We start from the raw sequence: 18222 nt of genomic DNA, 5'->3' as shown, positions 1-18222 counted from the left end.
CTTCAATATCTATACAAGACACAATACTTTTTAATTGAATAAATTCTAATTCCTCAGAGGTGCAGTATTGCTTATCAGTGTAAGCATACAATTTTTTATAACTAAAAGCAGACTATTTTATAAAGATTTTTATCTCCTTTTATAAATGTTTCTGATTCCACTACGTTTTTTTTTTCTCTTCATTCACAATAAATTTTGTACTGAATTATTTCATTACATTTTCAATTTTTAGATATGGAATTTTTTCATTTTTATTTCAATTGATGACCTGCCTTGTCCTGTGTTTCAATATTTATGTTAGCTCTTATTTTAACAATCATTTCTGTTTCTCAGTTCTTAATTGATAAGTTTTCCTTGTACTTTATTTATTTCTTTTTTCCTGTTTGTTAGGTACTAAATATATTCTGATTTTAATCATAAAATTTTCTATATTTTGTGATTTTAATAAATCTTTAGCTTATTATAATTAGGTTTTACTTAGTTTAAAATAATTGTCTTAACCTCAATAAAGTTATATTTGTTTGTTTATTTTGGCCTTGGTTTAGTATTAGTCACTCAAAATAATATTTTTATTAATTTTATGAATTTACCATCTTAATTTATATATTTCTATCTGTTTACTTAGTTTTTTTCTATTTTTAAAATAGAAAATCTTGTTTAATCTGTATTCTTTGAGTTTTTCTTTACATTCTTAAAAGCTTGCGTGAGGTGATTAAATGCAATTTAATTTTAATTAAACACAGATTATTTGTATTAAACATTTCTTTATTTAGTTTTTTTTTAAAGGATGACCGAGTTGAAGAAAAGCTATTCCATTTTTTAATCTATTATTATTAATCTATAATGTTTTATTTGATGATAAATTATTGATCATTATGCAATTTTTAAGGTCCTTAATTTCTGGAAAAAAAGTCCTTAATTTTTTTGATAAAAGTCCTTAAAAGTGCTTAATTTTTGCTTTGATAAAAGAGTGGGAACCCTGTTGAATCTCTAGTGGTAAATAAATTGAATGTTAGAGTCACGTTTTTGGTGGGTTCGCTAGATACTTTTATGGTAACTTCCCACTCATTTGCATTAGTTTTACATTTAAAAAAATTGTTCTTGAAAGTAAGCTACTGAAATGAAGTTTGTTTTCGTCACATTTCTGTTTTTGTTTTTTTTTCCCAGCCAGTTAGTGAAATGATAAAATAAAAAAAATATTTATTATAGGCATTTCTCATTTCAATTGTTATTTATAAATTTTTAAAACATAATTTTAAGTAAAAATTTTTGTCAAAGATATAATTTTGGAATTCATTTATACTTGTACAAACATCTGTTTGAGTCATTAGGTATTTCTTCAAATTTCAATCTATTGTTATTTCAATTTAAAATAATTTCTGTTTCATTTTATGTGATTTCTTGTAAATCATTCAGATATGTAATAAATATTTATTTGTACTTAATGTTTATTTTTTATATATAATTTACGTAAAAGTATGCTAAGCAATAATGAATTTATTTGAACTCTAATTTTTATTTTCTTAAAAAATTTCAGATTTTCTCATTTTTTTAAAAAATCTTTTTAGAATTACCAGAAGATCATCAAAATAAGTGGGAAGAATTTGTATCAGAAAAGTTAGCTGAAATAAATAAGAAAAATAGAATTTATGTTGTAAGTAAACCCCTTAAATACTTCAGACTTTGTTGATTGATAATAAAAACTTTGTTGATAGCTCTTGAATATTTTTTTTTTTTTTACAGATATCTGGACCTTCAGTGCAATCTGCTGCTTCTGATGAAGATTCTGTAGATTTTAGAGAGGTTCCCTTTGGCAAAGATTCATCAGAACGTTTGGTAACTTACTGGTGTCTTATTTATTTTTTAATAATATTTAAGCTTCTAAATCTTACCTTTGATTTAGTGACTTGCAATTATAAAGATTTTACAAAATATAAACGATGCATTTAAATAAATTGTACAATAATACAAACTATATAGAGGTAGTAATTGAATGAAATATAACTATAATTGCAACATTTTCCTGTATGACGAAAATTTGTTTTAATGTGTAAATATATAATGTAATATATATGTATATAAATTTCAAATTTAAATTTTCATAGACACAGAGGAGAGAAGCTATCTCATTCTCTTAATTTCTAACTTTTGTTTTTAACTTACAAATTTTATTTTTACTCATTATTTTTTCTAAACTGTCTAATGAGTTGTTGATCAGTTTTATTTTACCTTATAAACTTCTTTTTGTAATTTGTGACTGATAGTTAAAAAATTTTAAGATTCTTCAGAATTCTTGAATTTGAAATTGTTTTTACAGGCCTCTTGTTTTGTTGCAGTTACTTATTTCATTTATTTTAATTTCATTCTATCAATGACTATCAAATTATGCATTTCAGCAATTTATTTTTATACAGTCGGCTCTCTTAGATTGTAATTTAATAGCCTTCTACTAAAAGTTGGGATTCCTTATAAAAGAAATCTATCTCTTGTAGAACAATCGAAAAAAAACCCAAAAGAATATAAAAACGATCTATACAATTATTTAGTTAAGTTTTATGAGAACAGTTTAAGCAAATAAAATTTTAGAGAGTTCAAGGAAAAATGTGTTTCACTCTTATTTTTTTTATTGAAATTTATTTTATTTATTTCAGTTTCATACAGAATTTTAAAATTTATATAGGTACTATTATGAAAATTCATTAAATGTAATTTGTTTCTCATAATATCTTAAAATAAATAAATTGGAAATAAATTCTTCTATATATAATAATATAATATATAATAATATAACATAATAATATATAATAATATAATTAACTTATATGTTTCTCAAGAAACAAGAGTCCCAATCTTGAAATAGATTCGTATAGATTTGAAACAGTAAAGAGTTTTACTTACTTAGGGTCAATTATTACTATTGACGACAAAATCACTCCTGAAATAAAAAACACTCTATCTGGCAAATAAGGCTGTCTTTGGGCTGAGACGATTTATTAAATCTAGATTTCTTTCTCGAAAAGCATTCTTAATCTACAAAACTCTTGTCAGGCCAGTTTTGACATACGCTATTGAGGTTGGATAATCACAAAACTGGTTGAAAATTGTATAACAATATTTGAGAGAAAGATTTTGCGGAGTATACTTGGTGGTGTAAATGAAGACAATAACTGGAGAAGGAGATTTAACTTAGAACTATATAAGATTTATGAACAACACGATATTATCAAATACATAAAAATGAATTGGATGGCCCACATGATTAGAATGAGTGATGACAATACAATAAAAAAGATGCTGATTTTTAAACCCAATGAAACAAGAAAATGGTAAAGGCCGCGGTTGAGATGGGCTGACTCATAGTACTCTGATTTTCTTACAATTAGTTATAAGAATTGGAGATCAAAGATAAATTGGAAGTCTTTATGGAGAAATCTTCAGAGGAAGTTATTGGCCCACATTGGGCTGTCTGGCCAACTATGATGATGATATATAGTTAACAAATCTGCACAGATGGGATTACTTACATGCTTTTTTTTTGTTTACTATCACAAATATTTTCTGTTTGCAAACGTTACTTTAAGAAAAACTTCTGTTTTCTCATGGTTTTTCCTCTTTGGTGAAAAACTTGCTATCCTTGTTTCTAATGTGAATGTTCGAAAGAAATTTCTTCGATAATTTTTTTTTTTGTTTTTGTTTTTAAACCTTACAAATTGTTGACTCTTTTTTTTAATTTGATAATCTAAAAATATGCCTAACATCTTATGCCCAATTTATGTGATTTTAAAATATGTGGCATAGCTGCTAACTTTTATGCTTTTGCAGGTTTTCTTTCCTTTATTACCAAATAATTGTACTTAAATATTTAATTATTTGTCAAGTACATTTCCTTTAAAATTATATATAGGAAACCTTTTTATCCCCTGTAGTAGAATCTTTTGAGCTGTCAGCGACAAAACTCTCTAGCACTATTATCTTTCTGCAAGATACTTTTAATAATAACAAACATATATTTTACTAGTTTAAAATAACAAAATCGCTGTGTTTACAAAAAAAAAATATATAATTTTTTTAATTAAACATTTAATAATTTTTATTCTAATATTCTGGTGATATTCTCGCATTTTGTGAAGGGGGGCTCACAAATTATCTTCGCATTATTAAATAATCATCACAATAAAGAAAATAATCACTAAATCCATAGTATTAGTTGCCGAAAAAAAGATTTATGATAAAGTCACGCAAATCAGACTCTTAAAATTCGTGTTTCGAGATTAGGTTTGTTGTAATAAATAATATCATGTAAAAATTATCGGATTTAAAAGCTAAGGAGAAATCAATAGCAATAACTGCCATAAATTTGATAAAATTATCACCTTAAAAATTAAATTTCGTATTGTTTGAAATATATCGGGATATTCAAAATCCACATGAAAATACCAATAGCTGCCGAGAATACAATAGAAACATTACATCAATTTATGCTACTATCAGCTCAAATTGAGATGGTCAAAAAGTTATTATCCAAATGCATGTTCAAATATTACGTGTAAATTTTTGTAGAAAGGAAAAGAATTTTTTTTTTTTGATCTTTTCAAAAGAAACATCTTTCTGCGATAATGTTGCCGAGTCGCTGCTATTCTGCCATGGTTTTTTATTAAGCTGTGATTCTTTTTATTGCTGTCAAAAATAAATAAATTTCTACCTTAATTTTAATTATATTTTTTTATAACTGGGTAAAATCAACTACAAAGAAACCTGAAATCATCTAGCTGTTTTGTATAGCCATGTATGTTAAAGCCATTTGTAAATTATTTTTATAGGACTTTTCGGATTATCGTATGCATGAAATTACTAGTAATTTTGTTGACCAGTTTGGTTTCAATGATGATGAATTTGGTGACAGCGAAGAAAGTTTGATGTAAGTAAATACTGTGTGAAATAAGAAATTTGTGTTCTGAGCTATTATAATTTAATATACATTTTGTTTCAGTTATGCTAAAAATGCCCTGAATCCCTTGTCTCAAAATTTCCAAATTAGTGAAGGAAATAATATGGTAAGTTGTAAATTTGTTTTGTTTTAAGCGTATAATTTTTTTTTTTTTTTTTTTTGCTTGTTGATCTTTCATGTAACATTTAAAAAAAAGATTAAAAAAGCTATAATTTGCATATTTGACTTCTTTAGAGTTCCTTTTTTTGTTTGCGCAAAATTATTTTGTAATAGAAATTTCTTTCTTTCATGTGATTTCAAAGGTTCTGTGACATATTCAGTAGAAGATATTGATAATACAAGCCTTAAAATGTGAGGATATGGAATTTTGAGTTATTTAGATTATTTCACACAGCATTAAATTTGAAAGTAATTTTTTTTTAAGTGCAAATATTTTAAACACAGAAATAAGCATTTGAATATTTCTTATCAAGAGTATGAAAACTAACAACAAATTTTGAAATTTGTGTTACTTAAGAAATAGTATTTTTGTACAGCTAGTGAACAGTTACTTCTCAGGCTTTCAGAGGTCCATTTCCATTACCAATCCATTTTAATTTTTGTTTTTTAATTCCGCGTTTGATTTTTATTTTAACTAAAATTGATATTCTAGGGTCTAAAAATGTGTAACAATAAACTTCTATGAAGCATTAGACTTTTAAATAAACAATACTTCTACTTAACATCTTCATACCCTTGTGTATATAAAGTCTCAAGCTAATTTTCCCAGACTATCCTGTTCTTTGTAAGTCTTGTTTCCTGCCAGCCAGGTATGACAACTTGCTGCAACTCATTCAAAATTATTTGCTGTATGGGAGCTTGGGTTTTCCTTTTCATTTTTTCCCCTTTGGGTGGCCGGGTAAGTGTGACATCTTACTTGTGAGCCTCCATAAAACAGGCCCAAGCCAGCTTCATTTGCATTTAGAAACTCTAATTTTTTTTGACTCTGAAAGATTTGAATTGAATATCTTGTTGAGACTTAAAATTTTAAATGTATATCTCAAGCACTTGTTTTGAAAGGTTTCTAACATTTATTTCTCTGCCTTTATTTGTTTCAAGGTCTTAGCGCCATATAAATGAACTCTGGTGCTACAGCCTTGTGTACTGATATCTTTGCTTTCATTTCAATATTCTGAGATTTCCAAAACTTGATTGAACTTATAAAACATGTCCATGTTTCCATGATGCATTGTTTCTTGTCATCACTGTTTTCTTCTATGTTTATCAACAACTGAGTCAAAATAGTTATAGGAATCTACATCATATTGTTTTTAGATTTGTTTTGATTCTTTTCATTTATTTTTGGCACATTAGTTTTATTAATGTACAAGTCAATATAGTTTAAATATTTGTAAAAAAAATTTTATTTCAAATCTACATGTTAAGATTACAAGGTAATAATTTCATTTACACAGCTAAGATCAACAATAGTAAAGCTTGAATTTTGTTAATTTTTGTTAGTGGTTTGTATTTTGTTAACTTCTTTTTAAATGCTTGTCTGCAACTGGTCTGTATGTTAGTAAAGCCACTTGGTAGAAGAGAGGGTGTTTAAAAAAGGTACCAATAATTTGGAAACACTAAAAATTTGATAGAAACATTTAACAGTTAACCACTTATTTTTTTCTTTCTCTTTTTCTCTTATATTATTTCCTTAAAAGACAAGAAATACGGCTAATGTCAGAAAATTACTGTTCATTTATAAACTAAGTAAATACAATTAAATTGATAGATGTATCTTCAATGAGAGAAATATGTTGCTTATTTTTGTATAGTTTATTAAAATATTCATATCTGGTATTTATTAGCTTTAACGCATTTCATGATAGATTCATTTCCAAGTTTATTTCTGTTTTTAGATTTTACAAAATTTATTAAGATGATCCATTTTTCACACAAATGCAACTCTACGATGTCAAGTAACTCTTCAAGAGTATTATATTAGTAATTCGGTGTTATAAGAACCCTGATTACTGTTATGAAGGTGTAGCAGAAAAGAATTTATATATATATATATATACAGTACCGGTCAAAAATTTAGACTCGTATATTTTTCAAAACTTTCAAAAATAATTATATATTTCTGGCTTAAACATGTCATTTATCAAACATGAACATCAACAAACTTCACAAATTGCTATCTCCATTTAAAACTGCTCATTATTTTTTCATTTTGTATCTATTCTGTAGTTGATTACGAAATGAACGAAAGTGCATGTAAAATTCTAAAAAAAGTGCAATTTATTAAAAAATTTCATTAATTTTTAGGTTATAAACAATTTACTTTTTATCTTTTATTAACCCACTGGCGGTTAAGGAAATGGGCAAAATTGGGAGAATGTTTCTCCCCTACACACAGTTCCCCTATCAATTAACATGGGAAAACCGGTTTTGCTATGCAGAGAAGACTGCAGGTTAAAATGCGACTTTTTACGTGCAGAACCGTCAGTGGGTTAAGGTTCATTATAACTTAATTTCGTGTACATAGCACATTTAAAATATTGATATAATAGCCTTAATTTGCTTGAATAACTTGGACATAGTAAAAACAAAAGTTAAGATTTTTTTATGTAATTTAATACAAAAATATGGGTCAAATGCCAGGTATAAGTGTCGAAACACATGCAATTATTATTGCACTTCATTGAGAAGGCTATTAAAGTAGACTAATTGCCCTTAAAAACTAATGTTTCACAGACCACTGTTGTCAGAACTTTGCAAAGGAAGAAAGAAACTAAATAAGAGCCACCAACTATGAGGGAGACCTAGAATAATGTTCAAGCGTGAGGATAAGTTTATCTGCATTCAAAGTAAGCGCCAGCGGTTCCCTCGAGAAATTGAATTTAACAAGGCAGAAAACTGTGTCTGTAACTACTGTACAACATCGACTGTGCAGCTGCTAAAGGTTGTGCAGCTGATAGAAAACCTCTTTTGAAAAACCAAAACACATTTAAACGCCTGCAATAAGTTAAAAAAAAACATGTTAACTGGACTTTAGAACAGTGGTCAAACGCTTTTTTACTGACATGTCAAAATTTGAGTTGTTTGGAACCAAACTAAGGCAGTATGTTCGTCATTCAGTTGGTTAATATATGTCAAATCAATGTTTACTGCCAACTTTTAAGCATTATAGAGGTTCCGTCACAGTTTGGAGGTGTTTTACCGGTGACAAAGTTGGAGATCTTGAAAGAATAGAGGGAGTTATAGATAAAAAGTATTATTACAGAATATTGCAGCATTACGCTTTTCCACGTGGACAGAGAATTGTTGGTCAAAGGATTTGTTTTTCAGCAAGATAACGATCCAAAACATTCATCGAAATTGTGTAGAGGCTTGTATCAAAAAAAAGTACTAATATACATGGATTGACCTCCTCACTCCTCCGATATTAATCCATTGAGCTATTATGGGATTAACTAAATAGAATTGTTAAAAAATCAGATGTACTAATCAAACCAAATTTTGGGAATCTTTACTTAGTTGCTGCTACCAGATCTCAACTGGAACATTGCAAAAACGAATAGAAAGAATACCAGAAGTATGCACTGCTGTGATCAAGGCTAAAGGAGTATATTTCGAAGAATACAAGATTGGATGAAATTCAGAAGTTAAACATAAAATTATAGCATTCCTTACCGCATAAGTGTCAAAATAAAGTTAATTTGTCAAAATAAAGTTAATTTGTTGTGATTTTAAGTTTAAAAACATTGTTATTTGTTCATTTTTAAAAGTTCAAAAGTGAGTCTAAACTTTTGACCGGTGCTGTATATGTATGTATATATATATATATGTAATATCAGGGTTACATCCCTGATATCATGGGTTGATTTTAGCTCAAATAAACCAGTCGTGAACCAAAATACCCCTTCAATAGCTTTATTTAACAGTAGGCTGTTGGTGGTAACAGTTAGTACCCATTCTCCACACTGGAGGAGGGATGGACAGCACTCTCGGACAATTCCAACAGAGTTTATCAGGATCACATCATGTTGAAAAGACACGCAAAAATGATTGTTCCTGCATTATATTCTAACAGAAAATGAGATAAAAAAGGCTCAAGTCGTGCATACCTTGTAACTCTACGCATCATCGATAATCATTTAATGCTTCCTAATATGGAAGTGAAAGAGGGTAAGACTTTAAAAATAACTCCTCCTTTGAAATATAAATCTAATTATAATTCATTGGTATGTTTTCAGCCTTGAAGTCCCAAAATAGAATATTTCTACACCTATTCTTTACCAAAGACATTTTATGAAAACGAAAGAGTTTTAATGCTTTTATTAATACAAAAGTATTTTTATAATTTTTGAATTACATATATATATATACTGTGTGATCTCTTCTCATTCAGGGTGCACCATTGATGCATACATTGATATTACATTAAAAAAAATTATGATTTTGTTCATTTCCTCGAAGAGCAGTGAAGTTTGTTTTTACAATAGCTAAGACAGAATCTTGAGTGAAAAAATTAAATTTGTTAAACTAGATTAATAAATTAAGTCTTATTTGAATAGTTTTTAAAAAAATTTTAAATAAATTCTTTTTATTTTAGATGAATTGTGAATAAGCATAATTGATGATATTAATTCATTGTCATAATTAAAATATTGATTTTTGTAACTAAAAAAATTGAAAAAAGAAGTCAGCAGAAACTCATAATTGGTTTCAGATTTTAATTTAATCACCAATACAGTGCAAAATTTTTGCTGATTTCAGGGCAGAAATGAAGTGTTTGAAGATCTATGTCGTTCTAAAGTAACTCCTGAATTTGAGGATATGTTTCGCTCTAAAATTAATCCAGAAAGTGATGCTGAAATATGGACTGACCGAGATCAATATAACTCTTCTTTTAGTTCATGCTTTAGAATCAAGTAAATAGAAAATCTTCATTGTTAACATTCATATATTATTTGAAATACTTTATCATTTGATGTTATTTTTTAGTAGGTCGGTTGAAGAAAATAATAGTAGTGATTCTGATGAAGAGTCACAAGTATTTGAAGCTGAAAATACTCCTCCTATCCCTCTAGCACCTGAAGAAATAAAAATGGAGGTTGATAATCATGACGGTACATATTTTAGATATTTTTTCTTTGTCCAAGGTCTAATTTTTCTCATTAATGTTTATTAGGCTTAACCGCTTCTCTGATTATCCTGAATTAACTCCGGTATGCATATATTGCAAATATTTATTATCCCGTAAAAATTCAGACGCAGAAGCGGAATTTATCAGTATGTTTTGAGAAAAATAGATGGTATATCACTTTACTGGTGTACACTTTGTGTTATCCCTTGCTTTAAAAACTATCATACAAAGACTAATATTTAACTCTTTTCATTTGCCCGAGATAACTCGGGATAGTAAACTGATGGTAAAATAAATATTTTTTAGGTATAAAAAAAATTCAAATTTCAAGATTCTTAAAACTTGTGTATTATGTTTTGTTTTAGTTCCTTGTATTATTAATGAAATAAAACAATATGTTGATTTTTGCATTTTTTAAAAAAAAAATTGTAAGGGAAGCGATTGAGCATAGTAAAAAGATAGAAGTTTTTAATTCATTGCCACTAAATTTTGTTCTTCATCTAGTCGAAATGCAAATTTCTTTTTGTTTATGTAGCCATTTTTGATGGAGTTCCCATGGAAGTAGCTCAAGCAGCAATTTCAAATCCATGGGGAAGTTCTGAAGCATGTTCTTCTTCCGATGACCAAGGAAACTGGGCAGATTTTAGTAATTTTGCTTCATTTGGCTCATCAACCCCAGCCTCCGAAGAGTAAGAATCAGTTATTTAAATATGCTTTTATGTACTTGCCTTTATTGTCTTGAAACCTGAAATGAATATTTTAAATAACTTTTTCATATTTACAATAAATAAAAGTCTCCACGAAAATTCCATATTGCAGTTGAATTGTGTCATTCAGTCTCTCACGAAATCTAATATAATAAAACCTCACTACAACGATATTTTTGGGACCAAATAAATATATTGTTGTAGAGGGATATATTGTTATATCGAGGGCCTACATACTTTGAGGACACTATAAGATTTTCTTTTTTAAATTTTTATGTTATATATGTATTAACTATAAATATATATATTAATTTGCAAATAGGTTATTTATGGTTAAATATTAGAAACAATTGAAATAAAATAAGATCGCAAACATACCTGTAAACAGTTTTAATTAAAAATAATTTATATTTTTGTTTGTTTATTCATTCTTCTGACTGTTAAGTCAACAGTGAGTCTTTATCTTGTCAGAAAGAAAATGCAAAAGAGGATAAAATAAGATTTTTTACATTATTTGAACGCCATTAATAAATGGAGCAAATAATTTCGAAATTTGGAGGGAAAAAAAGTTTTACAGGGGTTTATTGCTTAAGAGAATATCGTAATATTGAGAGGAGAATAACATTAATTCATATGAAAATTCATTGGGACCACAAAAGATTATCGTAATAGAAGGAGTTATTGTTGTATCAGATATCCTAGTTGCAAGAATTCACTGTGTTTGAAACATAAAAAATATATTTTTAAAAAAAAACTGTACTGCATAGATAAGATCTGGTTTAGAATTTTCTGGAATTTGGTTAGAGACCTGAAACAATAGGGGATTTATGTTTCTGAAACTAGGTAGGAACCCTGTTTCACCCCGCTTAATTTTAATGGTAATTCAATGTTAGTGAACTCACCCTATGTTATGTTTTTTTCTCTTTGATAAAGGAACTAGAACTAAATTTCTGTTATTTTTTTCATTGTTGTTACAGTAAGTATTCAGTATTTTACCATTCATCTTCATCACATTTTTCATAAAATATCAATATCATCATCATTAGTTTTTCTTAACTAATCTATTTCGAATATTTCCACTCTTTTTAGAGTTTTGTGTGCTCCACATATTAACATTGAACTTCTATAATGAATATATATGAAATAATGGTATATATTATCGCTAAACATATGACTATTAATAATATATCTAGTGTTTACTAACTTTAAAGATTGGGTATTGCAACTGTATTTGAATGAATTATATGAAAATATGTCATGAAGATACGAATGGCTTACACTTATAATTAATAGAGAAAAACAATACATCAATAATTGAGAATGATTGACAACGAGTCTCCTTTTAGATCTTTAGTATTCTGAGCTCATAAACTTGAATTATGAAGACATTTGGGATGTAAATAGACTTTTAAAATCATGAAAATATTCCAATTATTTCTACATCTAACTTAAAAAATGAAAAAAAATTTTTATATATGTATATATATATATGTATATAGCATAATAAATAAATACAAAAAAAACGAAGAAAATTAAGAAAAACAATAAGTTTGTGTATATGTCTATATATATATATATATATATATATATATCACATTTAAATTTAGTAAACATTTTTAGAGATTAATGCGAGTTAACTAAAATTTGTAACTGTTTGTTAACTGTTTAACTCTTAGACTATTTTTGATCACACTTTGGCTATGTAGTTAGTCTTAAAGCTTTTATCAGAAATAGCTTTTACCGTATTTTTCGTCGCAAGCGCCGCACGTCGATAAAAATGAAATTTTTAAAAAAAAAAGTTATAGTAAGCGCCGCAATGGCGCTAAACCGGGCATATCAGCATCCTTTTAGAAGAGACCTTTAAATTACCATTTAGAATATCTGTATAATAAAAAATTAAATTTTTTTATGCATTTCATAAAGTAAAGTTTTAATTTCTAAATTATAATAAAAAATTTCTTTTTCAGCAAAAAAAAAAAAAAAAAAGAAAACAACAAAACGATATAAAATAAAGTTGTTCTTACCAGTTGGCACCGCGCCAAAGAACAGAAGAACAGCAAAAAAATTATTTATATGTGCAGTAGCTACGCTGAACTGATTACAGAAATCAGTAAAACAATGTAATAAGAAAAGTAAAATAAAAATTTATTATATGAAAAATTTTAAAATAAAAAGATTTTAAAATTTATTACCGTTAACAATTTGAGGAAAAACTAATACATAATAACGAAACAGCTAATAATAACGAAATAACTAACAATAACAAGAATAATAAATAACTAAACAAGCCCCAAAAAAATTCTGAAGGAATGAGAGAAGAGGAAATAAGTTTCACTTTCACAATCTTAGGGGGTGGAATTTTAGTGGGTAGAATGCCCTCTCCTTCAATGGAAATAACCCAATGTGACTCAACTAGAAAGAGAAGAAAATGTTTAAAAGAGGGGTGTACCCCACCTCCTCCACGTGTCATTTCTACTGGAGCTGATTAGGAGAAATCAATCAGTTATATTTTAAAGGGGTTGGGGAAAAGAAAAGGGTATGGGACCCCTAATCCAGCATTCCAAAATTCAGCACTTAATCTGATCTAATTTTTTTTTTCTTTTTTTTTAAGAAATTTATATTGATAAGGTAAAAAAAAAATCAGCTATATTCTTTTTATTTGGAATTTTATTCTGTTTAAGTAACTTACTTTATTTTATCTTTTAAAAATAAAAAAGAAGCTTGAAAAAGAAAAATAATAAATATTTCTCTCCTCTGTTTGACCATAAATTGGCCACACCCAGTTGACATTGAAACTACCATGTAGACAACAAAATGAATTCTATCCCTTTTGCAGTTTTTTATTCAATTTATTAATTTTTTATTTTGCCGCTTTTTATTAGTTATTAGCTGCTAATTTGTTTTTTTTTGTTAATAGTTAGCTTGTTTTTTTTTCTTCTTGGTAATAGTTGTTTGCTTGTTTCTTTTATTTTTAACGTTATTAGTTTTTAGCTTGTTTTTTGTTGTTATTCATTGTTAGTTTCTTAGCATTAATTGTTACATTTTTTTTTCTTTTTTTGTAGTTTCTTGTTAGCTTTTTTTTTTTCTTGCGAGGTAAGTGTCTTTTGTTAAAACAAAATGTTAGCTAAAAGAAAAAACGAGAACTATGATCTCGCTCCAAAGAAGGAACGATTATTTCTTCTTCATAGGATTCGAAATATTTCTTCTTGATTATATTATATAGATTATTATTTTGATTAGTAAAATTTCTTAAGATGGTCCAGTTTTAAATTCACCCCATCATAATCTACGATCGAAACTTGACTAAATTTATCGTTTATCGGTTTTTCTGAAATTAACAATGGAATTGAATTATAGTAATATTAGGGGGCTATATTGGAATTTCCGAAAGAGATCCAAAGTTCGGAATTTCGTCAGTCCCGTGAGTGTCCGATTTAGGGTCCTATTACTTCCTTTTCTGTTCGCTCAAATTACAATTGCCGATGTTCTGCAGCAGATAGCGATACGGGCGAATATTTTGTCGACTTCGTTATTAATTTTTTTTACTAGTCTTTCTCTCAGAAAAATATTTCGTCGGAAGCGCCGCATGTAGGAAAAAAACAACTTTTTTTTCGATAGCACCGCGACGCTTCCGCCGAAAAATACGGTGATTAGAATCAAAATATTTGTAGTTCAGAGCTGGAAAAAATCATATTTTAATAATTTCTTACAAAAACTTCAAATAAGCCAGTGCTTTCAGATGTATTTATTCTTTATTAAATGTAAGTAAAAATATTTTCTGATTATATCCCATACTTTTTTTACATTAAACGAAATTTACATTCTATTTTTAAAGTATTTCAAAAATGTATTATCTCTACTTTTGACCTTTGCTTTTTTTTAATAAATAGTTCTGATGGTGTAAGCTCGACTGTTACGGTTGCAATGGAAACTTCAGACCCAAGCAGTGTTAAGTTTTGTAAGTATTTTATTTTGTATTGTTAGAATACCACAATATTGTTTAGTTTTGCATAATTTTCCAAATTGAAGTATTTACCTTAAATAAACATTTTTCTATAAAATTAAACATTATAAATGTGTTTTCTCATTCGCAAATTGTTTACAAGTTTTAACTGTGCTTCAGTTATATGATTTCAATAAAACTATTCTTCATTAATCACTTTGATGTAGTTTATTTTCATTTTTTAAAATTTATTTTCCACTAAAAAAGCTTCTGTAGTAATTATTTCACTAATAAAGTAAAAATTTTTATTCTTTTTATAGTAAAAAATATAATATTTTTTAATAAAAATTAATATAATATATACTTAATGTAATATATATACAGTAAACCCACACTACTGAACAAAATGTTCGTTCCCATGCCTCTACACATGTATGTTATTTTTGTGGATATAGTGAATCAAAAAAAAGAGAGGAAGTTTGATATTCTGAATTTTTTTTCTGTCTTCGACTAATTTATTTTCTTTATTTTTTTGTGATAAATATAGTGAATCAAAAAAAAAAAGAGAGGAAGTTTGATATTATGAATTTTTTTCTGTCTTCAATTGATCTATTTTCTTTATTTTTTGTGATAAATTTGAAATTTCTACTTCAAAATAAATACATATACCAATTTTTAAAACCATCTATAGCATGGAATGTAGCAATAAGCATTTTTTCTTGTTTGCTTCATTATTGAATTGGTTCAGCATTCAGAGAAGCTGCAATCGTCTAGTATCGGGACAAATGCTTCAAGTTAAAGCCGATGAATTTGTTAAGCAATTAGGTGAGACCACTTTTATGTGCTCGAATGGCTGGTTTGACAGTTTTAAAATTTGGAATAACATAAATTAAGGAAAAATTGTCAGAGATTCAGAAAGTGTTACCATATCTGATGTTGAGGATTGCTCATCAACTAAAGATTACTAATTTTTTTTTTTGTACGCGAGACGAAGAGTAATAAAAAATAAAATCAACATACTTTTGTTACTACCTATTTTTCATTCATTTTTGTATTTGATTTTATTCGTCATTTATTTAAATAATGTCGTGTAATAAAAGGGAGGGATTGAAACCATTTGTGTTTGCAGAACGGACATAGTGAATTTCCTGTTATAGTGAACAAAAATTTCGGTCCCTTGAAGGTTCACTATAGCGGGGGTTAGACTGTATAATGTAATATATATAATAAAGTAATATATAAAATATAATAAAAATAAAGTAATATTTTTTAATCTTTTTTTTTTGTATCAGTCCCCTGTGTGGTTTAAAATGATTGAATAATGCTTTGATAATTACTCTCCATTTTTAATATGGGATTGCCTAGAAAGCAAAAATTTAATGCTCTGACGTTTTGTTTTGAGCTGTCCTTTCCCAGAAACCTAAAATGTTCACAAGTCACACTCTAAGGCTTTTGATTCCTGTATTTTCCAGTAGACTACTGGATTTTGCCAGTTTCTCGTGGTCTGCTGGTTTAATAAAAATTCTCCTGGTTTTTTGACATTTTTAGAAAATTCCTTGAAATTCAGTAAGTCTCCTAAAGAAATCCCCATTGAGCTTTTTTTGAACTAATTATTGCTTGCTTGAATATTTAAATACATATTACTGATACATAATGAAGAGAGTCTCATTTATAAAAATCAGTTAAAAATTTTTTTTGTTCTAAAATATTGTTTTTTATTTAAATTAAGAACCCTTTTTAAATTAATTAAAAGTCTTTTAACTATCTTTGATGAATTAAATGCTTATTACTATTCAAAATTATGAGTAAACATAATACAATGCATTTCAAATTCATTTAATGTCAATAATAGCTACAAAGTATTGCAGTTTTTCCATTTTATGGCATTAAAAATCCCTAAATGTGTAAAATAATTCCTATGTGTAAAATATTTAGTACATTTGCAACAATTATCATGAAATTTATATTATTTCGTAAAATGTACTGAATTTTTTCCTATCTATGTTTGCAACTAAGTGAATGACAATTAAGAAAATATGTTATTTTATATAGTTATTTATTATTTTATATGTTATTTTATATGATATTTTATATATTTGACTCATTTAAAAAATTAACACATTCATAATTTTATTTTCTTCAGCCATCATGTTTTACTGTAAAATTTGTAATTTGTGCAAAATAAGAAGTGTGTGTTAAACAGAGACCTGGTGGTAACTTTTAGAAATGATTGTTGAAAATACTGTAATTAAATGGAATTTGTTAATTTATTTTAAATCATTAAATTTATTTTTATTTTATAGTTACAACTACCAGTGAAATATCTGAAGCCAAGGCTGAAACCAGTGTGTCCAGTGAAATTATTAGTTTTAGTAAATTTACGGAAGAAAAGTAAATGCATATTTCATTCATCTACTAAATAAATACATCAGTTGCTTTAGTGCAATATTGCAAAAACTATTATTAGCTTAGTAGTATGCATCTTATATAAATTATGAATGTTTCGACAGAGATTTGTAAGGTAAACTGGGAGAATTAAGACTGAAAAGCAGTTCAGTGTGTATAAATGTCCCATCTATCTATAAATGTGTGTATAAGTGTCCCGTCCTAATTTTCCCCATTTTCCTTTCCTGCAATTTTATAAAGGTAAATAGAATCAGATTCCTACTTTCTTCTTTTAAACGATGAAATCAAATCTTGTACCATAGAAATGTTGGCACTTTAGACAGTTTATTTAAAATGATTTCAATAATTCAATTAACCAATTATCTCAGAATTTTCAAGATATGTGCTAAGGAGCTCTTCTCAATTTTTTTAAGATTTATTTTAATAAGAATATTAAATCTTCATATAGGTTCTCAGTATGTGATTATGCCAATTAAGGGTTCAATAAATAATGTCATTTTAAAAGAAAAAACATTTCCATATAACTTAAAGTGAAATTATTGAAAAAGGTTATAAAAATCTTTTTCCTTAATTTTATTGTAGTTTAATTTGTTAGCATATTTAAGATTCATGATATGATTTTTTTTTTTTTTTTTTTAACATTGCTGTGGCGTGTGTGGGATTAAGACCTATTAATTCAATTATTTGTCACTTTCAATGAACTTTCCTTTGTGTTGACCTTATTCCATATGTTTGGCTGAATTTTAAAAAAGAATTTTCTACCTAGCAAGTATGCTTATCGAGGTTTATTTACTGATATTTAAAATTCTTCAGCTAAACGTAACAGATTAATAGCTGCACTTTTCTATTCAAGTATGCAGGCTCACCAAACTACTATTTTACACCCAAAGCATTGCAATTATTAACATTAGTTATAGTAGTTACTTTATTCATTTTGAGCCTTAAGTTTCAATAAATATGTTATTAAAACAAACCAAATTATGTTTTAAAAGGCAAATTTCAAGATATGTCAAAACATGTATGATAAAATGCAATGGAGAAACAAATTAAATAAAAGAATGAATGAAGTTATGCTACATTATTAGGTGAA

General features: G+C 27.2%; 1 protein-coding gene across 4 annotated transcripts in view; it reads left to right on the top strand.

Annotated features, from left to right (window-relative positions):
* LOC107454852 (phosphatase 6 regulatory subunit 1-like protein fmt) overlaps window positions 1-18222 on the top strand; it is a 64480-nt gene that overhangs the window by 39545 nt on the left and 6713 nt on the right. For all 4 annotated transcript variants that reach the window (XM_016072176.3, XM_071188416.1, XM_071188417.1 and 1 more), the window contains exons 16-24: window positions 1569-1654; window positions 1744-1836; window positions 4821-4918; window positions 4991-5054; window positions 9707-9861; window positions 9935-10059; window positions 10612-10765; window positions 14674-14741; window positions 17030-17117. In XM_016072176.3, coding sequence (XP_015927662.1) covers window positions 1569-1654; window positions 1744-1836; window positions 4821-4918; window positions 4991-5054; window positions 9707-9861; window positions 9935-10059; window positions 10612-10765; window positions 14674-14741; window positions 17030-17117 — 931 coding nt within the window. The remainder of the gene's footprint in view (window positions 1-1568; window positions 1655-1743; window positions 1837-4820; window positions 4919-4990; window positions 5055-9706; window positions 9862-9934; window positions 10060-10611; window positions 10766-14673; window positions 14742-17029; window positions 17118-18222) is intronic.

Source organism: Parasteatoda tepidariorum, chromosome X2, assembly GCF_043381705.1.
Source record: "Parasteatoda tepidariorum isolate YZ-2023 chromosome X2, CAS_Ptep_4.0, whole genome shotgun sequence".
In the NCBI taxonomy this organism is placed as follows: Eukaryota; Metazoa; Arthropoda; class Arachnida; order Araneae; family Theridiidae; genus Parasteatoda; species Parasteatoda tepidariorum.
This window is presented reverse-complemented; position numbering and strand designations above follow the sequence as displayed.